The 27,434-nt window shown below is 38.1% G+C and overlaps 1 protein-coding gene across 1 annotated transcript; it reads right to left on the minus strand.

Moving 5' to 3' along the window:
- Positions 1–18,753: 18,753 nt before the first annotated feature.
- Positions 18,754–25,813, minus strand: LOC126701182 (uncharacterized). The gene is made up of 3 exons (XM_050399301.1): positions 25,793–25,813; positions 19,550–19,849; positions 18,754–19,468 (listed from the first exon to the last, which is right to left on the minus strand). Exons 1-3 carry the CDS (start codon positions 25,811–25,813, stop codon positions 18,770–18,772), a joined length of 1,020 nt encoding a protein of 339 aa, XP_050255258.1. The 3' UTR covers positions 18,754–18,769.
- Between the last annotated feature and the right edge of the window lie 1,621 nt (positions 25,814–27,434).

Genomic DNA, 27,434 nt, shown 5'->3' on the forward strand with positions numbered 1-27,434 from the left:
CATGTACAATTTCAATTCATCAACAAAGAATTGTACTTTTCAATTTAGTTTTCTTATTCTTCTAATTTAATAAGTGGCTATTCCATTATAAAAATATTGACCTAGCTAGGGGGGATGATAACATCAGTAGAACCTTCACTTTTTCTTGAAAAGTGATAACACGACTACACCCATTCAAGTGGGTTATGCCAAACCCTTTTTTTTTTTTTTTTTTTTTTTTTTTTTTTTTTTTCAATTTGAAAGTTGGGTTAGAGGCACGGTCTCTCACAAAATTTACAGGATTAAAATGATCAAAGTGAAAATTAAAGGACTAAAATCACAATTGACCAACCTAAAGGGTGTAATTTGCATTTTGTTCCTTTAATATTTTAATAGCTTAATAGTTTCATTATAATTTTTTGATTAATATCACTATATAATCGTAGCATTAGTGGCCAAATAGTTGCATTTTTATAATGATTATCTTTAGGCTATTACTATGGAATAGTCATTCATTTACCATTCCATTGCATGATCTATTACAACATACCAAACTTGCCCTTGTAAGGTCATTATGCCACATTTCATTTATTTTTTGTTTTTAAATTAATTTTAGATTTGTCTTTAAAGATTTTGAGGATTATTACCCATTTATAGAAAATACAATAAACATAAAAATATATAAATATACCTAAAAATTTATATTAATTAGAGATACTTGTTGTAATGCATCGAACCGTGTATGTGTGTCTATGCTTCTTAGCCCTAGAGGTACTTGTCATTATAATATGGTGCATTTGGTCCAATAACCATAACGATTAGCATTGTGGAGCTGAAGGTTGCTTCTCCACCACTAGAGCATTACAGTTAAATTATCGATTTTTCCAAAAGTATAAACTGTTAGGAGATAATAAATTTAATCATTTTAACCATATAATTCTAATAGTTACAAATTTACAAGGTAGATGGATTGGTGATAATAGCATGAAGCAAACAAATACGTGGACATTACTCTACAATTATTATCTGTAGTAATGAAAGAGATTCCAAGAAAAAAAAAAGGTGATGAAAGAGATTTTTCCATAAAACAAAATTATATTAGGATTGCTATTCATACAGGAAACTTCGGAAAAAAAAAAAAAAACCAAAGACATTAGCTTTTTCTTTGATGGTTCAATGGGAGCTAACCTTTGGGAGAATTAGTAGATTAAAAAGAACCACCATGTTTCAGTTTGTTTGCTATTTGGAAATATAGGGAGCAGTGTTTTCAGTTTCCTGAATGTTATAGGAGTATATGGTTTTGATTCTTTTGGAAGCAAAATTGGGTTTGAAATTTTTGATCTTTTTTCATATTTTAATGTCAATGTTCTCTATGCATCCAAATTCAGTTTTCAGCTCTACTTGTCAAGATGGGCATTTTCAATATTCATTCTCTTGATGTCCATCTTGAGGGGGAGTATATATCACAGATCAAGGCTGAAGGATAAAGAAGCCAGATCAGAATTAGAAGCGTGCAAAGCATAGAAAATGAAGAAAGACCAGGCTAAAAGACATGTAGTGTTGTAGTTGTTAATAGTGTTAGTCAAACTGTATGTAGATTAGTCTAGTAATAAGCATGTGCTGTGCACGTGTGTGATTAGTTGTAGTCTTTCTGTTTGTTAGAAGGTAGTTATAGTTGTTAAGTTAGCTTTTATGTTGTATATAAGCTACTGCATCAGTGTATCATTATTTAAGTTAACTAGTCGCTAACCTGTGCGATGCATAAGAAATTTATTGAGTATGATATATGATTTAATCTTGGTTTATTTTACTACAATTGCAGATATTGAATTTATAAATAGCACTATATAGCTAAAACATATATTAAATAGTTATATGTTATGAAATGAAGAAAAAAATGTCTTGTATAGTAATTGTTATTAGGGTAAATTGCAAATTATACCCCTAAGGTTTGGGGGTTTTTGGATTTTACTCCCTAAAGTTTCAGAATTTGGATTAAGTTTGGAGTGTTTAAATTTTACATCATGATATTTCAAAATTTAGATTTTACCCCCCTAAAGTTTGGGGGTGTTGGGATTTTACACCTCAAAATTCTGAAACGTTAGGGTTTAAAATCCAAACACCCCCAAACTGTAAGGAGTAAAATCCAAACACCCCTAAAATATAGGGGGTAAAATCCAAATTCTGAAACATCAAAGTGTAAAATCCAAACACCTTCAAACTTCAGGGGATAAAATCCAAATTCTGAAATTTCATGGTGTAAAATCCAATCACTTCCAAACTTTAGGGGTATAATTTGCAATTTACCCCCTATATTGATTATAAAAATGCTATTGAACATTAAAAAATATGTATATATATACTTGATTATAAACTAATAGAATTTGTTAACACACCTGAAATTGAATATGTTCCCCAATATAGAGCTCTTGATCTTTTTTAATTAATTAATTTTTTTTAAAAGAAATTGATAAGTGTAGCTCTTGAATCTTGATAAAATAAAATCTACAAATTAAGAATTTAACACATTAAAAAAGTTTTATATCCCTAAATTTATTGTTTAGAATCAAAATTATCTGTTGCTAAAGAACAACTTGATTGGACTTCAACTTCCAAATTGGATAACATGCTGAATGTTCAAAACTCTTCTTTTGATAAGACAGGGTTAGGGTTTGTTGAGAGTTATTCTGCTTCTATTGTTTGTCCTCCTAAGTTTGTACCTGCTACATCTATTTTTACACCAGAAGTCAAGCTACCTAAGGAAGAGATTCTAGCTACTAGGAAGATTAGGGTAGATCTAAGTGAGTCAAAACCCAAGAAATCCCCTAATCATCTTGAAAGTAAGAAACAACACAAAGCTCAGGGGTTTTGTCACTTTTGTGGTGGAGTTGGGCATACATGCCCAAAGTGTTTTAAGTTGCAAGGTTTAAAGCAAGCAACCAAACAAAAAATGTCTCTACCATAAGCACAAGGCCCTATGACACTTATTTATGAATTGGTAAAGACTCTTAACCTTTATACCAATGCAAGAGTTGAACTTAAGTCTAGTTTGTCTAGAAACTTCAATCCTAAGTTTGCATCTAAGAGAGTGTGGATGCAAAAGACTCAATCTCAGTGAGTTTGTCTGATATGGTCCTTGTGCTAAATCTCTCTATTCCTTGTGAGCAAAATTCTTACCCAACATTCTTCAACTTCATTACCCAACATTTTAGTTTTTTCCCGAGTCCAAACAAGATTCTTGGGTACCTATTATGCAATTACCAAAGTTAACACAACAAACCCATTAACATCTTTCTTTCTTTTTAAATGTCAAGTTGTGAACAATATTTAAAGAGTAAGCATTTTTTAACATAAAATTTATCAAAACATTATCTGAATAGCTTTACACATGATGGGCCATTTAAAGTTTAGACAGTAGTCATGAAATTGTAAAAGTTGTTAGTTTAATATTTAAAAGAAATTTTAGTAGTTTTCTAACATAAAATTTTTTAACCATTAAAAGTAAATTGGATGGATGAACTAACATTAAGTGAAATTGTAAACATGTATAGGATTAAAATGACCAAAGTAAATTTAAATGACTAAAATAACGATTCTCAAAAAAAAAAAAAAAAAAAAAAAAAAAAAAAAAAAAAAAAGACTAAAATAACAATTCTCCAAACCTAAAGGATGTAATTTGAATTTTCTACCTTTAATATTTTAATAGCTTAATAGTTTCATTATAATTTTTATAATTAATATCACTAAATAATTGTAGCCATCAGTGGCCTAATTAATAATTGCACTTTCGTATCAATTTTTTTTATTTAATATCACAAAATTACATTATGACTGCTTCTCAGGCAGGAAATCCAGAAAAAGATACGAAAGACAAAAGAAAAATTGACGGCGTTCCATATAAGCATTGTCCACAGATAAATTACACATGAAAGTGCAAATATAACACAGATTCAAAATGCTTGATAGCCCTTCAATGGGAGCTAGCGTCCTGGTGGCCCTCCTCGGCAATGAGTGATCCGGTTGCAACCACGGTTGTAGGGGGCAGCTGCAATAGGAGGAGCTTTGTTAACTTGACAACCTGGGTGTGGACCTCCAGGCTGTTTGCATGGATCAAGGACCCCTTCACTGATTTTTTTAGATGCAACGCCATTAATCAAAATCATCATGCTTATAATAAGAACAAAGCACAAGAACTTTGACTTCATATTGAACCTTCTGATGAACAAAGCTAAAATAGAAAGATTTCTCTTGTTTCATAAAATGGCTAATTGATTATATCATTGAGCCCTGCCGTGTTTATATACACACAGAGGAGAGAAAACTGAGGCTTAAAAGACGCAATTCAGTTATAACAAACTTAAACCACCTATTATTATACGTACGTGTGAAAATAACCGATACAAAACAACAGTGCTTTCAATTAAGTGATACGGTGTGTATAGCTGATGGACATCAACACGTCACCGTTTTCAATTTCACTCTTGCAGAACTCGAAATCGTTCTGTTATCTGATGATCCTTCATCAGAGTCAGCTTCTACCTTCTGCTTTTCATTCCCCCCTCAAGCTCATCTGGAAAACTTAATATTATTATATTTTGCCACATTAGTTTCAATGTGCTATGTGTACGACACGCCGTTTGCGATGTAAATATTTTCTATTAATAACTTAACGGTAGGAATCAAATTGACCGTAAGTTAAAAATAACGATGACTAAATTAACTACTATCAAAATGTAGGGAGTAAATTGACTGTGACCCCAAAAGGTCAGTACCAAAATAGTGTTTCCGCCTTCTTTTTAATTAATATCACCAAATAATTGTAGCCATTAGTGAACTAATTTTTTTTTGATAATAAATTCGTAACATTTATTAAGAAGAAGATAAAGATTATACATCTCGAGCCAAAGAGGACTCAATCATACACTGATTTTTCTCTATCCAAGTTACATAATCAAAAATTCTCTTAGCATACTGGGTCAAGGTGTGTGCTAGACCATTGCCTTCCCGCTTAACGTGATTCACTTGCACTTTTTTAAAATCCAACTATTAGTGAACTTACAGTTGCACTTTCAAATTAATTTTTTTGAATTAATATCACAAAATTACATTAGGAGTTTAGGACTACTATTCATACAGGAATGGCCAGAAAAAGAAATGAAATGTTAAGTGAGAAATGAGAATTTTTTTTAGAAGAAATGAGAAATGATAATATATTAATATGTATTAAAGATAATACAGCTCTTAAACTCACATATTAATATTTGTAATAAGGTATAACCCAAAAATTTACAGCAAATGATACTCTCTACTTTAAATAGATTAATTTTGTGGTTTAGATTAAATTTTACAAATTCTAAAAAGTATAGAATTCAACATTATTTAAAAATTTAAATGAGACGTGATAGCAGGCACATTATTAGATTTAAAAAATAAAATTTTAAGAGTGAAATAGACAAAATGAAAAGAACTTGAAATCGGAGAAATTTACAAATTTAAAAAGAATAGGAGAACTATGATCAGAACTATTAATGACAATAATAATTCAATTATCATTATAGATTATGGTTGTACTTTAAGAATAAGTTAACTACTTTATTTTTTGTTAAACAGCAATACATAACAAGAAACAACAAACAAAAACCAGAAACAACCAAAAAACAACACAGCCATATTTGGCTCAAAAAAAAAAAAAAAAAAAATTACCGGCCAGCCATATTTGGCTCTCAAACCACATAAAAGACAATTAAAAGTAACCCCGTGAAACCCATGATTCCATTTATACATCCCCTCTAAAAAAAAGTTAAAAAAAGAAAAACCCACCATATAACTAAATCTATTTTGAAGGTGACAATTAATTTAAAGAAAGAATGGCTATTCTAGGAAAAAATAAATTTGAGCATAAAATAAATGTTTCATGTCACATATTGACATTGTCATGGCTGGCCAAAATGAGTGACTGAATTGCACCTGAAAGGTTGGTCATGGCCGCTACAAGACTGGTCATTCCTTGGCTGTTCACTTCATTTCGCTTTTCTTCAATCTGAAGCCTTCGTTGTTCAACTCCCATTACTTCTTGGTGCCTCTTCTCTTTCTTCTCCTCACAGTCTCGAAATGTTTGGACAATACCAATGCGCTACGCATTATGGTCGAACCAATTAATGCTTCTTCTAACTTTCCTGCGTTTTGAACTAGAGTCATGCATTTCACTCGACTCTGTCTTGGACGAGTCTGACTTTTCTAGAATCAAACGATATTTTCAAAATGATCAGGAACATAAAAGTGTGTGGTTCAAAAACCTAGTAGACTTTGGGATGAGTTAAATAACTATGTACTTCGGCTAATTCAGAAAGTAGCAATCTGCGCTCACACCAAATTTGACAACATTTTTTACACTTATTATGCGGCAAGTTTGTATTGATACTCATTTGGGTCTACTATTGACATTACTTTTTTATGTATTATAACTATCTAGCACATTAATAAGTGTCCAATTATTTGTATCTATAAACTTTCTCATTCAAAAAGTAATATTGCCAATGTACAAATTTTTGAAAAAAGAAATTTAGGATCACAACCAATTTTACAATCATTTTCACAACTATCTGATATATATTAAGTTATGGAAAAAAAAAAAAGTTGTAGATTCATGTAAAAGTGACTGACAATTAATCATAGCCTGCCACATAGGATAGTTGTGAAAATAGATGTGGAATTGGTTGGCTTCCTAGAATTATATATGTGTATATATATATATATATATATATATTTCGCTACTTCTGAAACTTCTTATTTAATTTTATTATATTTTTCTTTTGATAATAAGTTGAATTATATTCCAATTTCCAAATAAACTATATAGGTTTAACAAACTTAGCAAACAAAAAGAGATTAACAGAAACATGATGGATAAATGATATTATAAATCTTAAATGATTTTCTTTTGGTTGATGGTTGGATTTTCTTTTGGTTGATGAAGGGAAAACGAAATAGAAAATGAAAGAGAACTGATCTTCACCAGCGTCAAAGTGGGAGAATATGGGGTTTGGGTCTGCTTTTTTGGGAAAAGAGGTGCTCTCTGATGGGAGAATATGAAAGAGAGATAAGAGAAAATTCGCGTGGGTAGCAACCATAAAACCACTGAGTTATGTGGGCTCCACCATTTTGGCAAAAAGTGAACTTAAAATTTGAGTTATGTGACTAGGTTTTGTAACCAAACAAAAGTTTTGGAGTTTTGAGTGATAGTGGAGTTTGGGTTATGAGTTATGGGTTTTGGATTTGAGTTATGACTATGGAGTTATGAAAACTAAGTTGTGGCCAAACCAAACGAGCTATAAGTTTCCATATTCCTGCTCCTAAAAGTTAAGTTACAAGCCTACTCCTAGAAAATTCATGACCATCAAATTAATATGTTAGTTTGACTCATAGGTAGAGATTTTACTTACCCAGAAATGACCGACATGCTAACCTGTAATTTTATTATATATATATATATATATATATGTATATATATATATATATATATATAATATTTATTTAGGAATAAAAAGTAAATTGTCAATTTATAAAAGTTTAGTGTCAACTTTGGTGCGACAACCGACAAGCTCATAGTTACACATATTACTTGTCTAAAACCAATCAATCCCTAAAAAAATATAATTTTTTGTATAAATTTACTAACTAGGACGACCTTTCTAGTCAAAACTACTATTTTCAATTGATTCGCCAGCTCTATGGGTTGGCTGGCTGGCTGGCTGGTGGTGTACTAGTGAAGAACAAAATTAGGTTGCAATCCTGATTCCTGATTAACATGGAAACACAATCTTGGCGAAGGGACATGTTGCATACTCTTCTCCTACCATTTGAGGTCTTTTTTTATTTTTTATTTTATTGAAACTTTGAGGCCGAAGTGATACACGTAATCCCTCCCCACATCTATTAGAGGATTCTCACTTGGAAATGAAAAAAACCCTAGTCTTCACAGTGAAGAATGCCTATGATATAGCAAAACAATTCATTTACGTCATAAAGATTAGAGAGCTCAGATGGCAATTGGCTAAAACCGTTATGGAAATATTTGTGAAAAAATAAAGGTGGCCGATCTCATCGCCAACTTTCCCTTAATTAAAGAGAAGTGCTACGTCAACAATATTTTTATTACAAATCATAAGTGGTTAGTTATTATTGGTTATAATTGAATCTATCATGAAAATTATTTTTTTGCTTACTAATAACAACCTATCACTTATGATTTGTTGTAAAAATGTTACGAACATATCATTTCTCATATATCCATATATATATATATATATATATATATATATTTTGATCAGATGCACTTCATTCTTCAACTTCATTACCCAACATTTTAGTTTTTTTCCCGAGTCCAAACAAGATTCTTGGGTACCCATTATGCAATTACCAAAGTCAACACAACAAACCCATTAACATCTTCTTTCTTTCTTTTTAAATGTCAAGTTGTGAACAATATTTAAAGAGTAAGCATTTTTTTAACATAAAATTTATCAAAACATTATCTGAATAGCTTTACACATGATGGGCCATTTAAATTTTAGACAGTAGTCATGAAATTGTAAAAGTTGTTAGTTTAATATTTAAAAGAAAATTTAGTCGTTTTCTAACATAAAAATTTTTTAACCATTAATATTAAATTGGATGGAAGAACTAACATTAAGTGAAATTGTAAACATGTACAAAATTAAAATGACTAAAATAAACTTAAAAGACTAAAATAACGATCCTCAAAAAAAAAAAAAAAAAAAAAAAGACTAAAATAATAATTCTCCAAACCTACAGGATGTAATTTGAATTTTTTACCTTTAATATTTTAATAGCTTAATAGTTTCATTATAGTTTTTATAATTAATATCACTAAATAATTGTAGCCATCAGTGGCCTAATTAATAATTGCACTTTCGTATCAATTTTTTTAATTAATATCACAAAATTACTTTTATGACTGCTGCTCATTCAGGAAATCCAGAAAAAGATACGAAAGACAAAAGAAAAAATTGACGGCGTTCCATATAAGCATTGTCCACAGATAAATTACACATGAAAGTCCAAATATAACACAGATTCAAAATGCTTCATAGCCCTTCAATGGGAGCTAGCCTCCTCGGCAAAGAGTGATCTTGTTGCAACCACGGTTGTAGGGGTTAGCTGGACCAGGAGGAGTTTTGTTCTTGGGATCTGGACAACCTGGGTGTGGACCTCCAGGCCATTTGCATGGATCAAGGACCCCTGCATCGATTTTTTTAGATGCAACGCCATTAATCAAAATCATCATGCTTATAATAAGAACAAAGCACAAGAACTTTGACTTCATATTGAACCTTCTGATGAACAAAGCTAAAATAGAAAGATTTCTCTTATTTCATAAAATGCCTAATTGATTATGTCATTGAGCCCTGCCGTGTTTATATACACACAGAGGAGAGAAAACTGAGGCTTAAAAGACGAAATTCAATTATAGCAAACTTAACCACCTATTATTATACGTACGTGTGAAAATAACCGATACAAAACAACAGTGCTTTCAATTAAGTGATAAGGTGAGTATAGCTGATGGACAGCAACACGTCACCGTTTTCAATTTCACTCTTGCAGAACTCGAAATCGTTCTGTTATCGGAAGATCCTTCATCAGAGTCAGCTTCTACCTCAAGCTCATGGGGAATTTCCACATGAGTTTGGAAGCCGACAATTGAAACGAGGAGAGGCCGGACCCTTGGTCAGAATATCTGCCAACTGATCTTGAGTGGCAACAAACTTGACCTGAAGATCATGCCTAAGAACCCTTTGTCGAACAAAATGGTAATTTACCTCAATGTGTTTTGTGCGAGCATGGAAGACCGGATTAGTTGCTAATTTTTTTCATGGGAACTAATTTTTTCTTTTTTTTAATCTTTCATTGAATTGAGAAACCAATTTTTTTTTTTTTTTTAAATTGAGCTTTAAAAAAAAATTAATATTGACATGGCACTTTAAAAATCTATTAAAAAATGTGGTGTGCCTTTGTGTTAGAACCCCTTTCCCTCTCCCTTGTGTGTGTGTGTGTGTTTGTTTCTCAAAAAAAAAGAATGGGTAATTGTCCCACATTGCTTAAGAGAGTGTGTTGTGTGTAGTATAACTTGCCCCACCCTCCCTTAAAAGTTACCATGGCTTTTGAATGGAGTTGTGGTGTGCCTTTGTGTTAGAACCCCTTTCCCTCTCCCTTGTGTGTGTGTGTGTGTTTGTTTCTAAAAAATAAAGAATGGGTAATTGTTCCACATTGCTTAAGAGAGTGTGTTGTGTGTAGTATAACTTGCCCCACCCTCCCTTAAAAGTTACCATGGCTTTTGAGTGGAGTTGTGGTGTGCCTTTGTGTTAGAACCCCTTTCCCTCTCCCTTGTGTGTGTGTGTGTGTTTGTTTCTCAAAAAAAAAAAAAAAAAAAATCTATTAAAAAAACTTAATATTATTTTATTTTGCTACATTAGCTTCAATGTGCTCAGGGGCGGCCCAACATAATTTGGGGCCTAAGGCGAAAAATTTATACGGGGCCTTTAATATGTAAATATTAATTAAACAAAATTATTTAATACTAATCAAATTAAGGTTAATTTGATACATTAAATACATAAATAATATCAACTAGACTAATGTTAATTTCATATAGAGAATTGAATATCATAGTTGAATTATAAATATTAATAAAAAAAAATAAAAATATATTATGATTGAAAAAGATACTTTATTTTAGATATAAGATGATGCATAATTAAATAAAGTTGTAATCTAATTTTTAATTTTATATTTTGATTTTAAGAGAGAGAGAGAGAGATATTATTTGGTGTATGGTTTTGTAGGATATTAATTTACAAAAATCAAAATCTCAAACTCTTAAGGGAGATTAATCTATAATTGATGATTTAACACATTTGCAACATCTTTTTGAAATATTTTAGGGTTTCAATTGAGTTAAGGTTCTATTGGTCTCATACTTGAGAGTTTTAATAGAAATGAAAAAGAAAAATGCGCTAATTAAAAGCACTATAAAATGTTCAAAATATAATATGATATTGTTTCTCATTGATAAACATCATCAATTTAATTAATGAATGTTTATATCACGTTTTTTGTGATTAATAATATAGCAATTTGTAAGCCAATAGTAAAATTTGTATATCACTAATAAAAAAATGTACAACCTTTAGAAAATATATATAATTGTATAAAAATTTGGGCCTTTAACTATGAAAAATGGGGCCTTTTTTTCCTAAAGAATTTTTTTTTTTTTGGTGGGGCCTTAGGCCTAGGCCTAACTTGCCTAGGCCTTGAGCCGGCCTTAAATGTGCTATGTGTACACGCCATTTGTCATGTAAGTATTTTCTGTTAGTGACTTAACAATAGGAATCAAATTGACTATAAGTTGAAAATAACAATAACCAAATTAACTACTATCAAAATATAGGGAATAAATTGACTATAACCCTAAAAGATAGGGACTAAAATAATGTTTTCGTCTTTTTTTTTAATTAATATCACTAAATAATTGTAGCCATTAGTGAACTAATTTTTTTTTTTTTATAATAAATTCATAACTTTTATTAAGAAGAAGATAAAGATAATACATCTTGAGCCAAAGAGGACTCAATCATATAAGGATTTTTCTCTATCCAAGTTATATAATCAGAAATACTCTTGGCATACTGGGCCAAAGTGTGTGCTAGACCATTGCCTTCCCACTTAACGTGATTCACTTGCACTCTTTTAAAATCCAACTATCAGTGAACTAACAGTTGCACTTTCAAATTAATTTTTTTGAATTAATATCACAAAATTACATTAGGAGTTTAGGACTGCTATTCATACAGGAATCCAGAAAAAGAAATGAAATGTTAAATGAGAAATGGTATTTTTTTTTAGAAGAAATGAGAAATGATATATTAGTATGTATTAAAGATAATGTGGGGCCCGGCCCAAAAATGATGGGCTATTCCAAACTCAGGCCCGTCCGAGGAGCGTCCTGTCCAAAGAAAAGCCTCATATGAAGCGCTATTCAACCCCAATAGCGCCAAGGAAACCTGTCCGAGGAGTAACTCCTCCTCGGACATCACGGAGCCCAGACGAGGAACTTGCCCCAGCCATTTCAGCTCGTCTTCCCAACATATAAAATGAATTAAATCCAAAATATCTCACGGAAGGCTACCACCACATTAATTGCGCCCCAACCATCCTCTTGGCCGCATTAATGAGGAAAAGACTCCTGAACAGTACCGCCTTGGCCTCTGCAACTCACAAAGGGTCTGATGAGGGCGTCTGATGGGACAGGTGCTCAAGTGGATGCTTGGATGATTAACAGGTGTAAGGCTGAGATGAAAAGAAGAAGAATATATAATGTAGTAGAGTCCCTCAAAGAAGGGACGAGATAACTGTATCAGGAACAAAAAAGAAATAAAATCAGACTTGAGAAAGATCCATTCTGGTGTTTTCTATTTTCTTTTTGCAAACCATAATGTCCATGCATTAGACCGAACAAGTTCACTGAGGCCAAGTTCTTTGACCCATCCTCTACAAATAATTATTGTGGGTTGCGCTTTGGGCCAGGGCCTAATCAACATAAGTTGGGCCAGGAAAATCGTGCAACTACAATTGGCGCCGTCTGTGGGAAGAGCTAGGGCATCAGCTAGTGCAACGGTCGAGCATGGAAGAACTAGATCCACACTAGGAGGATCCTCACCAAGCTAACTCCCAACGGACACGACCCGCCGAGTCCTAGAGGCAAAATAACCCAACCAACCCAGGCGGCAGGGGGAATCGTGAGGGAAGTGTGCATACTATCCGGACGAGCCAGAGTCACACTCAGACAGGAAGTCACGTGTCTCAGAGGCGAAATAGTCACCAGGCCATGCAGCGAGAGATAGATGACTTGAAAAGAAAGTTACGACGTGTACAGCGAAGACGATCTCCCTCTGACTCAGGCGAGTCTTCTAATGCGGAGGACATGAGTTACAGACGAAGGTCAAGGACCCCCCCAAGTGAGACATTTTCTTACGAAAAGGAACCACGCCCAGTACGGAAGTATGAGAGCCCATCCAGCAAAGGTTCGGGGAGCGACGCCATGAAGAAGGCGTTTGATCAGGTCTCAAGGTCACCCTTCACGAATAGAATCGAAGGGGCTAAGCTGCCAAGGCGCTTCAACCAACCGGTGTTCGCCATCTATACTGGCAGAACAGACCCAGTAGAGCACGTGAGTCAGTTCAACCAAAAAATGGCGATTTATTCGCAAAACGAGGCCCTCATGTGCAAAATCTTCCCCTCCAGCTTGGGATCGATGGCAATGAGGTGGTTCAACAGCCTGAAGACAAACTCCGTAGGCTCCTACAAGCAGCTCACTCGAGCTTTTTGCTCCCGTTTCATTACAAACACCAGAGTCCCTCGGCCTCTCAGTTCGCTACTGTCCTTATCCATGCACGAAGGAGAAACCCTGAAAGCGTACTCGGATAGGTATTGGGAGGTGTATAACGATTTAGATGACAACCATGATAATGTTGCTATCAGCACGTTCACAAGCGGCCTCCCCATCGGGCATGGCTTAAGGAAATCCCTCACCGGAAAACTAGTTACTGACGTCCAACAGCTAATGGATAGGATCGACAAGTACAAGAGAGTGGAGGAGGATCAGCTGCAAGGGAAGGGGAAGGAGAAGGTTGTCCCCCTTAAAGCAAATGATTTCAGGATGGAACGTCACAATCCTGGTCAGCCGAGGAGAGATTTTCCACGACAGGCTGGGCAGAGCAACCAACAAACAGTGAATGCCATATTCAGGGAGCCGGTACAACAAGTACTGGAGAAAGTAAGGGATGAACCCTATTTCAGATGGCCGGGAAAGATGGCTGGAGACCCTGCCAGACGTAATCAGAACTTGTATTGCCACTATCATCAGGACCACGGGCATACCACTGAGGACTGCAGGAATCTGTGGAATCACCTGGATCAATTGGTCCGAGAAGGAAAGCTACGTCACCTGCTGCACCCATCGAGCGGCCATCCCGGCCAAGCAACACAAGAACCTCGAAAGGACGTGTCTTTAAGACCCCCCACCGGGACGATACACGTCATCCTCGCTGCACCGGGAAGAACTGGGCCACCCATCCCCAGGGTATTAGCCGTGGATCGCCTTCCCTTCGAAGGCAGGCAAAGGGAGGCCAAAAAGTTAAAAAAGGGAAGCTCTTTGATACTGGAGTTCTCGGATGAGGATAAGAGAGGAACAATTCAACCTCACGATGACGCCTTGGTGGTCACCTTGCGGATTGGGGGTTTCGATGTGAAAAGGGTGTTAGTAGACTCTGGAAGTGCGGTGGAGATAATGTACCCCGACCTATACAAGGGGCTGAATTTGAAGCCGGAAGATTTGACAGCTTATGACTCCCCCCTCCTCAGCTTCGAGGGGAAGCTTGTTACGTCAAAGGGGCAAATCCGACTGCCCGTACAGACTGGGGCGGAAGTGGTGGAGGTGAATTTCATCGTGGTCGATGCTTATTCACCCTACACCGCGATAGTTGCAAGGCCATGGATCCACAGCCTAGAGGCCGTGACCTCCACACTTCACCAGAAAGTGAAGTACCTATCCAGAGGACGAGTGGAAGAGATCCGAAGAGATCAGGCCGTGGCCAGGAAGTGTGTGGTGGCCGCCATATTACATCGGCCCTTGGTCGAGTCCTCGGCCCCAAAGAGCTTATAGCAACCAGCCTTCTCGGCAAAGCAAGACAAGGGGCTGGCCGAGGAGATAAGGTGTGAAGGTTTAGATAAGGTTGCTGTCAGCAATGACCCGGAGAAGTTCTTTCAGGTTGGCTCTGAATTGCCCTCTCAAGAAAAGGATGAACTGGTCAGGTTTCTCAGAGAAAATGTCGACGTATTCGCTTGGGACGCCTATGATGCCCCTGGGGTTGATCCCAGCCTCATCTGTCACCACCTGAACGTCAACCCCTCTTCCACTCCGAGGAAGCAACCACCCTGCCGCCCTTCAAAGGAACACGCTGGTGCCGTAAGAGACGAGGTGGCAAAGTTGAAAAGAGCAGGGGCTATCAAAGAGGTCTTTTATCCCGAATGGTTGGCGAACACAGTGGTGGTAAGGAAGAAGACGGGGAAGTGGAGGGTCTGCGTGGACTTCACGGACCTGAACAAGGCGTGCCCCAAGGACCCATTCCCTCTACCCAAAATCGATCGATTGGTGGATGCAACCGTGGGGCACCCCGGAATGAGCTTCCTGGACGCCTTCCAGGGCTATCATCAGATACCCCTTGCGCTAGAGGACCAAGAGAAAACGGCTTTCATGACGCCCATCGGAAATTACCATTATAAGGTGATGCCATTCGGGCTAAAGAACGCGGGCTCAACCTACCAAAGGATGATGACTCGGATGTTCGAGCCACAACTGGGCAAGATCATTGAGGTGTATATAGACGATATGGTTGTGAAGAGTAAAAGGGAGTCCGAGCACGTAAAAGACCTTGGAACAGTCTTCGCCATCTTAAGGGAGCACCGGTTGCGGCTGAATGCCTCCAAATGTTCATTCGGGGTCGGGTCTGGGAAATTCCTAGGGTACATGGTCACCCATAGGGGAATAGAAGTAAGTCCCGACCAAATCAAAGCCATTAACAGTCTACAGACTCCTCGGAACCCGAAGGAGGTGCAGAAGCTCACTGGCATGATTGCGGCATTAAACCGGTTCATATCGCGATCGGCGGATCGGTGTCGGCCTTTTTACCTCCTGATAAACAAGTGGAAAGAGTTTAAATGGTCGGAGGATTGCGTTCAGGCTTTCCAACAGCTTAAAGACTACCTGTCCCGACCACCCATCATGTCCAGTCCAGAGGCAGACAAGGTGCTGTTTGCCTACATCGCCGTAGCTCCCCACGCCGTAAGCCTGGTACTGATACGGGATGATAATGGGGTGTAGCGACCGGTGTACTATGTGAGCAAGTCACTACATGAGGCCGAGGTGCGATACCTACCCTTAGAGAAGGCAATTTTGGCGATAGTACATGCAACCCGGAAGCTTCCTCATTACTTTCAGGCGCACACGGTCATCGTCCTGACTCAGCTTCCACTTCGAGCCGTGCTTCGAAGCGCTGACTACACAGGAAGGATCGCCATGTGGAGTGCTCTTCTGGGGGCTTTTGATATTAAATATATGCCCAGACCCTCCGTCAAAGGACAGGTCCTCGCAGACTTAGTAGCGGAGTTTGCTGAGCCCTCTATAGAAACGATGACCGAGAAGAAAGATCTGGGTGGAAAACTGATTGGCGCAATTTCGGCCGGGAAGACCATGCATTGGAAGGTCTACGTGGATGGCGCGGCCAACTAGAGAGGATCAGGAGTTGGGATAGTTTTAATATCGCCAGACGGCACTGTCATTGAAAAATCATTAAGACTCGGATTCTCGGCTACGAACAATGAAGCCGAATACGAAGCCTTACTTCAAGGAATGGCAATGGTTCAAAGGTTGGGTGGAAGAGTAATAGAAGCCTTCTCGGACTCCAGATTAGTGGTCGGACAAGTGATGGGAGAGCTAGAAGCTCGAGATATGAGGATGCAAGAGTATCTGGCACAAGTCAAACGGCTACAGACGAGTTTTGAATCCTTCAGTCTGACGCACATCTCCAGGAGCGTAAACACTCACGCAGACTCGCTGGCCACTCTTGCCACGTCCTCGGCACGTAATTTGCCACGAATGATCCTAGTCGAAGATCTAGTCAAGGCCAGTCCCGTCAGCGGAAACCCGACCTAAGTCCATCAGATTAGACAAAGCCCCAGTTGGATGGACCCCATAAGGAATTTCCTCCAAGACGATATCCTTCCGGAAGAAAAACTAGAAGCCGAAAAGATACGTAGAAACGCTCCTCGTTTTTGGCTGTCAGAGGACCGCAAACTTTATCGGCGCTCCTACTCTGGACCGTACTTACTCTGCGTACATCCAGAAGAGTCCGAGGCTCTTCTTGAGGAGTTGCATGAGGGAGTATGTGGAAGTCACACCGGAGGAAGATCACTGGCGCACAGGGCACTCACCCAAGGATACTGGTGGCCGAACATGCAGAGACAGGCCCAGGAATACGCTAAGAAGTGCGATCAGTGCCAAAGATTTGCCCCGAATATCCACCAACCCGGAGGGGTTCTCAATCCACTCTCCAGTCCATGGCCGTTCGCACAATGGGGTCATGATATTGTCGGGCCTTTCCCCAAGGCTGCGGGGAACAAGCGATACGTAATAGTCGGAACCGATTACTTCACTAAGTGGGTGGAGGCTGAACCTTTGGCCAACATCAGGGACGTGGACGCCTAGAAATTCGTCTGGAAGAACATTATCACCCGCTTCGGAACTCCGAGAACACTCATTTCCGACAATGGTCTTCAGTTTGACAGCAAGAATTTTAGGGAGTATTGCCGTGAATTTGGGATCATTAATCGATATTCCACCCCCGCATACCCCCAAGGAAATGGGCAAGTTGAGGCCGTAAACAAGGTCATAGTGAACGGATTGAAGAAAAGACTAGATGAGTCAAAGGGGAGATGGGTAGAAGAACTACCGCACGTCTTGTGGACCTATCGGACAACGCCGCGGCGTTCAACCGGTGAAACCCCCTTCTCAATGACTTATGGGGCTGAAGCCGTGCTTCCGATCGAGAACAATTTCCCCACGTTGAGGTCTAGCTCGTTTACCCCAAGCAATAACGATGAGTTGCTAGGAAGAAGTCTGGACTTAGCCGAGGAAAGAAGGGAAAAAGCCACAATTCACATGGCCTACTATCACCAGAAGCTGAGACAAGGGTACGATGCTAACGTCAAATTGCGGCCTCTGGGTCCAGGGGATCTCGTGATGAGGAAGATTCTTGGCAGCGCAAAGAACCCCTCTTGGGGCAAGTTGGGGCCTAATTGGGAGGGACCATACCATGTCACATCCGTGGCCGGAATAGGCGCCTACTACTTAGAAGATTTGGATGAAAAAGCTGTACCTCGACCTTGGAATGTAAATAACCTCAGGAGGTATTATTATTAATGAGAATGGCTTAGCATACGTTTTCTTTTATGACTACTCGCTGTTTGTCGGTCTACATTACAATTATTTATAAGTTTTAAACAGAACCTAAGTCTTGCATGGCTCCTCGGACCACAGACTCAGGGGAAATTAATACTTAAGCCAACTATTTATAAGTTTTAAACAGAACCTAAGTCCTGCATGGCTCCTCTGACCACAGACTTTTGGGGAAATTATTACTCATGACAGTTCATAGTTTTAAACAGAACCTAAGTCCTGCATGGCTCCTCGGACCACAGACTTTGGGGAAATTATTACTCATGACAATTCATAGTTTTAAGCAGAACCTAAGTCTTGCCTGGCTCCTCGGACCACAGACTTTTGGGGAAATTATTACTTATGATAGATTGGGAGATTATTACATAAAGGAAATCATTTTTAATGCGTGTGCGCAGTTTAGTACCATCGCAATCATCAAATGCGCAACGCCAAAAACCCATTTTTGTTTTGACTAATAACCTGTGTCTACATTGTTGCAAATGTTTGAAAAAAAAAAAAAAAAAAAAGAGCAATACTAACGCACATTCGTAGTAAGCAAAACGAACATTTTATATTAATATTCCGAGTACATTAGAAAGAGAGGTCCTTACAAAAAAGGGAAAAGTAGGATAACTCTCATTTACAAAAAATATATATAAAATAAAATAAAATAAAAAATAAAAAACTATTTACAGGGATTGAAAGCCTAAAAGGCTAGGCTTGAGCAGGAGGATCTTCTTTCTGCTCGGGCTGAGAAGGAGGAACCTCGATGGTAGAGTCTGTGGCGGGATCCTCCGCCATATCAGGCACAAGGACGGCATCAGGCACCGCCAGTTCCTGCTCTGAAGACACTTGAGCGTCTTCAGGATTCGCACGGATCTCCCGAGGATAGAAGATGCTCTCGGGCAGTCTTAGTTCCGAATCCGCAGGAACTCCTGCAGCGTCGAGAGCATGCGCCCATGAAATGCCGCAGTACTCCCTGCATACCTCGGGAATCTCCTCAGACAACCTGGCCTCCGTCTCTTCAGCCCCGAGCTGGCGAGCAGCATTCTTCTCGGCCTCTGTAGCCTCTCGGATCAGCTGGGCCTCCTCCTTTACCCGCCTCAGCTCATCCTCTACTTTCTGCAGGGCAAGCTTGAGATCCTGCACTGCTTGCCTCTCGGTGACGAGGTTAAGCTGCGTCGTGTACAGATCTTTGCGCTGGTCCTCCGCCTGGGCCTCAGCACTCTTTAAACCAGCCTCTGCACTTTTGCGCCGGTTCTCCGACACCTTGAAATCGTCCGTGAGTTTGAGGTGCTCGTGCTTGAGGGATCCCAAGGCTTTCTCCATCTCCGCCCGAGCCTGGGTCTCAGCCTCAACCCGACTACGGCTATCGCGGCAGAACTCATCAGCCACGAACACCTGCTGAGTAATCTACGAACGAAACAAGGTTGCTTTGAAAAAGAAATCTAACGGGGGTAAATAAATTGATAAAACAGTAAAAGGATTACTTACCAACGCGAGATCCCTTTTTAGGGATAGGAAGAGCTCGGGCTGAGAGAATCGCCTATAGGCCTCCATGTCCCGAGGAAGGAGTAAGGGTTGCTCTAAGGCATCCGCCACATACCCTGCCCGGCCTCGATTATACTCTCGGACCGAAGCATTGTAGGTGATGGCAACCCCATCCAGCTCCAGCTTGGGGTTCCATGTACGAGGAGAGGCGCGCACTTCAGCAACATTCTCCTCGTCCCGTCTCTCTGAGGAGTTACCCCATCTACTCCTTGGCGCCCGCGTGGTCTTTTGCTGCTTGGTCGGCTGGGCAATCACCTCACCTTCCTCAGTAGTGTCAACCGGCCTCTTCTTCTTCAGGTCCGGATTAACCTTGAGACCAGGGTCCGAGACGCCTTGGGGGACCACAGGGGGAAGGGTTTTAACCTTTGAAGGACTTGGTCCCTTCGATGACTGAACCTTTGATGACTGACCTTTCCCTCGGGAGGACATCAGCTCCTTTAAAGTCTTTCCCTTTCCTGCCATGGGCTCTACCTCTTCGTCTGAAGTATCGTCCGAGCAAATAACGATCGAGGGAATACCAACTGCGGAATGTTGGTCCTGCTCTACTTCGGGATTGGAAAACTCCACCAAGGGGTTTTGCTGAATTTCCTCCTCGAAGTAAAACTTGTCTATCTCTTCCTCAAGGGAAAGACGAGATGATTCAGCCTCTTCTTCAACCAAAACAGCAGCCCCAGGCTCGTTTACCGGAGGTAGCTGCTCTGCTAAGTAGGGATTTCTGACACCTGGCAACACAACTGGTGGCAAATCGTGGTCAGCTAGGAATCCGTCCTGAGACATGTCAATTCTAGCCAGCCTCGGACTGCCAGCCCTTATAGCGTGACCGACTGCCTGAAAAGCGCTGCTCAGAGGTTGGTAACCCAGAACCAGATGGGCCGCACGCAACTGTCCGTCCTGGGCGACGTAAATCTCTGACCTGAGAAGATAGTTCAGCGCTGGCACATTCACAAGGCTTATCCGAGGAGCAACGTGACTTTTGTCTGCAAACAAACTAAGAAAAGTGAGGTCAGACCATGAAATTTTCCAATTACAAAGAAAGCAAGAAAAATAACCCCTCAACACTAAATCCTTTCCCCAAAAAGGATCAATCCTAAAAGCGTCGCACCTGGGTTTCCTGCCCGAGTTGGACAATGAATACCATCGAACCACTCCCCAGAAGCAATGAGGAAGTCATTCTTCACGGTCTTATTGGAAACTGGAAGACAAGAGATCAACCTAACGTCCTCGTTCCGGGATTTAAGATAATACCCATCATCCCCGAGGCGGTGACATTCGTACAGATAAGCCACATCGTGCCAAGTAAGGCCTAGATTCATCCGCTCGTTTAGGACATCTACACAGCCTAGTATCTTGAACATATTCGGGGCACACTGATACGGCGTCAACCTATGGTTGAACAGGTATTCCCTTGTGATCCTACGCATGGGAAGTGTTATCCCTCCCTCTATGAAAGCAATCATTGGGATAACGACTTCTCCCACAACTCTATCTGTCAATACTCCTTCCAGAGGACAGTACCGCAGCCTAACCCCAGGGGGAATGTGATATTTAGCCCTAAAGGCCTCCATAGCGGCGGGAGTTTTAACTAATTTTTCGAATCTACCCATCTGAACTGAAAGGGGGAAATGAAAGTAGAGACCACGAAGAAAAGTGAAGTCCGAGGAGGGAATTGAAACGGAGAGAAAAGCGAAATGTACTGGTACCTTCACAAAACGCTCAAGGGGACGCCTGGAAATCTCTCTTGGACGAAACGCTTCACAAAAACGGCTACGGCGGCGTAACGGACGCAAGTGTCCGTATATCTCTGGGATTCGATGGAGTTCTCTAGAGTCTTTTGAGGTTTGTGAAATGCAGATGAAAGAAGGAACTGAACCCCTCAGGCGTCTTATATAGCCGGGAGGAGAGAGAAAAGATCATCCCTGCCTAAAAATACGGGAAAAAGCGATGGCCGTTCGATCCACGCCAAGCCGTTGGATGAAGGGAACATAACGCCTCCAGAAGTTAATGGCCACGCCTCGTAAATTGTAGCGCGTCAAAAGTAACGGTCCGCACGCGCGCCCCACGATCTCCTTATTTCCCTCCACTCACAAACATCAAAACCCCGCTTTTCCCTTCGGAGGGAGGTAAAAACCGGAGTTTTGAGGGGCTATTGTGGGGCCCGGCCCAAAAATGATGGGCTATTCCAAACTCAGGCCCGTCCGAGGAGCGTCCTGTCCAAAGAAAAGCCTCATATGAAGCGCTATTCAACCCCAATAGCGCCAAGGAAACCTGTCCGAGGAGTAACTCCTCCTCGGACATCACGGAGCCCAGACGAGGAACTTGCCCCAGCCATTTCAGCTCGTCTTCCCAACATATAAAATGAATTAAATCCAAAATATCTCACGGAAGGCTACCACCACATTAATTGCGCCCCAACCATCCTCTTGGCCGTATTAATGAGGAAAAGACTCCTGAACAGTACCGCCTTGGCCTCTGCAACTCACAAAGGGTCTGATGAGGGCGTCTGATGGGACAGGTGCTCAAGTGGATGCTTGGATGATTAACAGGTGTAAGGCTGAGATGAAAAGAAGAAGAATATATAATGTAGTAGAGTCCCTCAAAGAAGGGACGAGAGAATTGTATCAGGAACAAAAAAGAAATAAAATCAGACTTGAGAAAGATCCATTCTGGTGTTTTCTATTTTCTTTTTGCAAACCATAATGTCCATGCATTAGACCGAACAAGTTTACTGAGGCCAAGTTCTTTGACCCATCCTCTACAAATAATTATTGTGGGTTGCGCTTTGGGTCAGGGCCTAATCAACATAAGTTGGGCCAGAAAAATCGTGCAACTACAGATAATATTACTCTTAAACTCACATATTAATATATTTGCAATAAGGTATAATCCAAAAATTTACTGGAAATGATACTTTCCGCTTTAAATAGATTAACTTTGTCGTTTAGATTAAATTTTACAAATTTTAAAAAGTATAGACTACAACATTATTTAAAAATTTAAATGAGACGTGATAGCATGTACATTATTAGATTTAAAAAATAAAATTTTAATAGTGAAATAGGCAAAATGAAAAGAACTTGAAATCGGAGAAATTTACAAATTTAAAAAGAATAGGAGAACTATGATCAGGACTATTAATGACAATAAGAATTCAATTAGCATTATAGATTATGGTTCTACTTAAAGATTTAGTCAACTACTTTCTGTTTTGTTAAACAGCAATACATAACAAGAAACAACAAACAAAAACCAGAAACAACCAAAAAATAAACACAGCCATATTTGGCTAAAAAAAAAAAAAAAGTACCAGCCATATTTGGCTCTCAAACCACATAAAAGACAATTAAGTACCCGTTTGGATTCAACTGAATGTGGCGTTTACGTTTTGCGTCTTTAGGTTTTTTTTTTTTTCCCCTTGCGCGTGAACAATAATATCACATGATTTTACTGTGCAGGGAACAAAAAACATTGTTCATGCACTATTCACGTACTGTTCATATACTATTCACAGATCCCACGACACTATTCACACATTTAAAAATTATTTTGCTACAGTGTTTTCAGTTTTCAATTTTCAATTTTCAGTTTTCAGTTTCAGCAAAAATAAGTTCAATCCAAACAAACCCTAAAAGTAATCCCATGAAACCCATGATTCCATTTATACATCCCCTCTAAAAAAAAAGTATTAAAAAAAAATTCCCAATATATAACTAAATCTATTTTGAAGATGACAATTAATTTAAAGAAAGAATGGCTATTCTAGGAAATAATAAATTTGAGCATAAAATAAATGTTTCATGTCACATATTGACATTGTCATGGCTGGCTGAAATGAGTGACTGAGTTTCACTTCATTTCGCTTTTCTTCAATCTGAAGCCTTTCGTTGTTCAACTCCCATTACTTCTTGGTGCCTCTTCTCTTTCTTCTCCTCAGTCTCGAAATGTTTGGGCCAATACCGATGCACTACGCATTATGGTCGAACCAATGCTTCTTCTTCTAACTTTCCTGCGTTTTGAACTGGAGTCATGCATTTCACTCGACTCTATCTCGGACGAGTCTGACTTTTCTAGAATCAAACGATATTTTCAAAGTGATCAAAAACATAAAAGTGTGTAATTCAAAAACCATGTAGGCTCTGGAATGAGTTAAATAACTATGTACTTCGACTAATTCAGAAAGTAGCAATCTACGCTCACACACCAAATTTGACAAAAAATTTTACACTTGTTATGTGGCAAGTCTGTACTGATTCTCCTCTGAACCTACTATTGACATCACTTTTTTTATGTATTACTAACTATCTGCCACATTAGTAAGTATCCAATTATTTGTATCTGTAAACTTTCTCATTCAAAAAGTAATATTGTCAATGTACAATTTTTTGAAAAATGAAATTTAGGATCACAACCAATTTTACATTCATTTTCACAACTATTTAATATACAGTAAGTTGTGGAAGAAAAAAAAGTTGTGGATTCATGTAAAAGTGACCGGCAACTAATCATAGCCTGTCACAAAGGATAGTTTTGAAAATAGATGTGGAATTAGTTGGCTTCCTAGAATTTTATATATATATATATATTTGGCTACTTCTGAAACTTCTTATTTAATTTTACTATATTTTTCTTTCGATAATAAGTTGAATTACATTTCAATTTCCAAATAAACTAGATAGGTTTAACAAACTTAGCAAACAAAAAAAGGATTAACAAAAACATGATGGATAAATGATAATATAAATTTTAAATGATTTTGTTACCGGATACCTTAAAGGTATTCATTTAAGAAATACTTTTTAAAACATTTTATGGAGAATAAAAATAATAAAAAAGATTTTTTTTTTAATTATTTATATTTCCTATAAAAATGATATCAAAACTTAAACAAAGTTTCTCTCTAAATTAATTTAGAGTAAAACCCTTCAAACTCCTCATATATCTTGATATTGAGTGTGAATTTTAAAAATCTAATCATTAAATTACATGTTCTTATTATTTGCTTCATGCTTGCAAAATTTCAAGAACATCAAATATCAATTGCTATGTCATCAAGTAAATGTTAAAATTTCAAGTTTTTATAATCTCAAATTGTGTATAAAAAATAAGTTTATTGATCAAATAGTAAATAACATCCGATTTGAACGAAATTTGATATGCATGTCAGGAATATAAGGAACATGAAATTCAACGATTGGATTTTCAAAATTTACACAAAAAGAGATATATGAGTAGTTTGAAGAGTTTTTCTCCAAACTAGTTTGGAGAAAAACTTTGTTCTCAAAACTTTCTTAAAATAACTTATTAACAAATATCATAAAGACACCAGGCTCTAAGTTGAATGTCAAATTATTTTTATTTTTATTTTTTTATAGAGTTTCAACCTATGTTGTCTACTCTTGATAGTTGCTCTTTATCATCAAATCAAGACACCAATCAGTTTTTTGTGTAAGCGAGGATTGAACCCCAGATCTTTTATACAACCATCATAGACTTTATCAGTTGAGCTAACCGGAACCCACCAAATTAAATTTTTAAGTATAAACCAAAAAAGGTTAGCACAATCTCATTTACTTGAAAAAAAAATATATAAATTAATATTTTCAATTGCGTACAACATAATATACGAAGTTGCATTGTAATTAGATTTTTTTGAGCTAGAGACTGTAAATCTATTGGTACTTTCTAGTACATCGGTAAAGAGATATGAATTGGATACCATGTGATCAGATTTGGATCACATGGGAGGTATTGAACTGGGTGCAATTACTCTAAATCCCTCTCACATAAATTTTTACCATACTTAACTTTTAACTTTAACTTTTTAACTTTATTTAATTATTTTTCAACTTTTTGTATTTAATGGTTGAGATTTTTTTTTTCAACTCTCAAAAAAGTAACTTTCAATCTCAACCGTTAATTGCTATTGCATCAGGTACAATATCTACTTGTCAAGCACTACAAGTCTATGAGACTATGACACTATGCAGTATTTTATAAAAAATGGAATTAGTCTCCCCTGGAAACAGAGTAAGAGAAGCAGCAATTAGTTAATATTATTTTTTTTCTTATAGGCTAAATGACACTTGACTTCAACCCAAATTAATGAATCATGCTAATTGTAAGCTAAGATATGCTGATGCTAATTTTGAATCGTGCGCCTCAAGGTTGAATGAATTGTTGTCATGCTACCTCCATTTCCACCACCGCCATCTCTGATGGCGACGAAGGTGACGACAGCAATGACGACAGTCTTCCCCACCATTGGGATTATGAAGATGATAAGAAGATACTAAGAAGAATACTAGTTTAAGCAATCCTTTGAAGAAAAAAGCAATGGCGCAAGGACATTGAAATTCCAAAATATTATTCTCAACTAAATTTAAAGCAACTTACTAACAAGGCCAATTAGCTGGAACAGGAACATAGCTACCATCTTCATTGATATTTCTAGCTGCGACCCCATTGATCAGAACCACCATGCTTATAAAAAAACAAAGCACAAGAACCATGACTTCATGTTGAACCAAGTTAAGCTCATCTTTTCTTTTTGGGTCAACTTTTACTCTTAACAATTTTTTCTATGTTGTGATATAATAGTAAAAGCTATTGGCAGGTTATATATTTATACTTTAACGCAACTTACTATCAAGGCCAATTAGCTGGAACAGGAACATAGCTACCATCTTCATTGATATTTCTAGCTGCGACCCCATTGATCAGAACCACCATGCTTATAAAAAAAAATAAAAAAAAAACAAAGCGCAAGAACCATGACTTCATGTTAAACCAAGTTAAGCTCATCCTTTTTATTTTATTATTATTATTATTATTTTTTTTTGTCAACTTTTACTCTTACAATTTTTTCTATGCACTACAAAAAACTAGACCTATAGTGGCGTTTTCGATAAACGCTGCTATAGGCAAACCTATAGTTGCGTTTGGGAAGTCCTATAGTGGTGTTAAAAAGGTCTATAGCAGCGTTTCTCACGACCTATAGTGGCGTTTGTTGTAATAGCAGGACCTTTGGTGGCGTTTCACAAACGCCACTATAGGCACTTTTTTTTTTTTTGGTTGGACATAGTGGCATTTGTCAAATGCCACTATAGGCCCTTGGAAGAGTAGGACCTATAGTGGCGTTTGTCAAACACCACTATAGGCACCTTTTTTTTTTCCGATTGGGTAGGGTCTATAGTGGAGTTTGACAAACGCCACTATAGGGCCTCGTAAGAGAAGAACTTGTAGTGGCGTTTGTCAAACGCCACTATAGGTCTTGGTCTTACAAGCAAACGCCATTATAGCCCAGCACAAAAAAAAAAAAAAAAAAAAAAAAAAAAAAAAAAAAAAAAAGAATCCAGTAAAAAAATAATAATAATAAAATAGGGGACCTATAGTGGCATTTGACAAACGCCACTATAAATCCTACTGAACAGGGAAAAAAAATTCTTGAATTGAATGGCTATTGAGTTTCAGCGTAAACAAATGGAATATGCCAAGAATATTCTATGGCATATTCCAGAATATTTGAATATAATATATATATATATATATATAATGTGGGGTCATGGGCGCAGATCATACAATTGGGTTTTGGGCTTAAGGCCCAAGTCGAGGATAAGGGGCCATCCGAGAATGGGTAAGTATAGCCAAGGAAACCCATGCTAGTGGATAAGGAAGACAATGAGTTTGTACTGAGGATGAATTTGTCCTCGGCTAGCCAAGGCTGAGGTCCGTAAAGGATGCTTGCCATCTAGAGGTGCGATCCATGAAGTTCTAGAAATATGGATAAGCACTGCAGGAACAAAAGACAAAGAAGAATCCTAAAATATCTTGG

This window comes from Quercus robur, chromosome 9 (genome assembly GCF_932294415.1).
Source record: "Quercus robur chromosome 9, dhQueRobu3.1, whole genome shotgun sequence".
NCBI lineage: Eukaryota > Viridiplantae > Streptophyta > Magnoliopsida > Fagales > Fagaceae > Quercus > Quercus robur.

Coding starts and splice junctions, on each gene's coding strand:
- LOC126701182 (XM_050399301.1), bottom strand. CDS start 25,813: ATGGCGGTGGTGGAAATGGAG. Junction 19,850..25,792: donor TGGCGGTGGTGGAAATGGAG/GTAGCATGACAA, acceptor GTGATTGCCCAG/CCGACCAAGCAGCAAAAGAC. Junction 19,469..19,549: donor TAAAAAGGGATCTCGCGTTG/GTAAGTAATCCT, acceptor TTTCGTTCGTAG/ATTACTCAGCAGGTGTTCGT.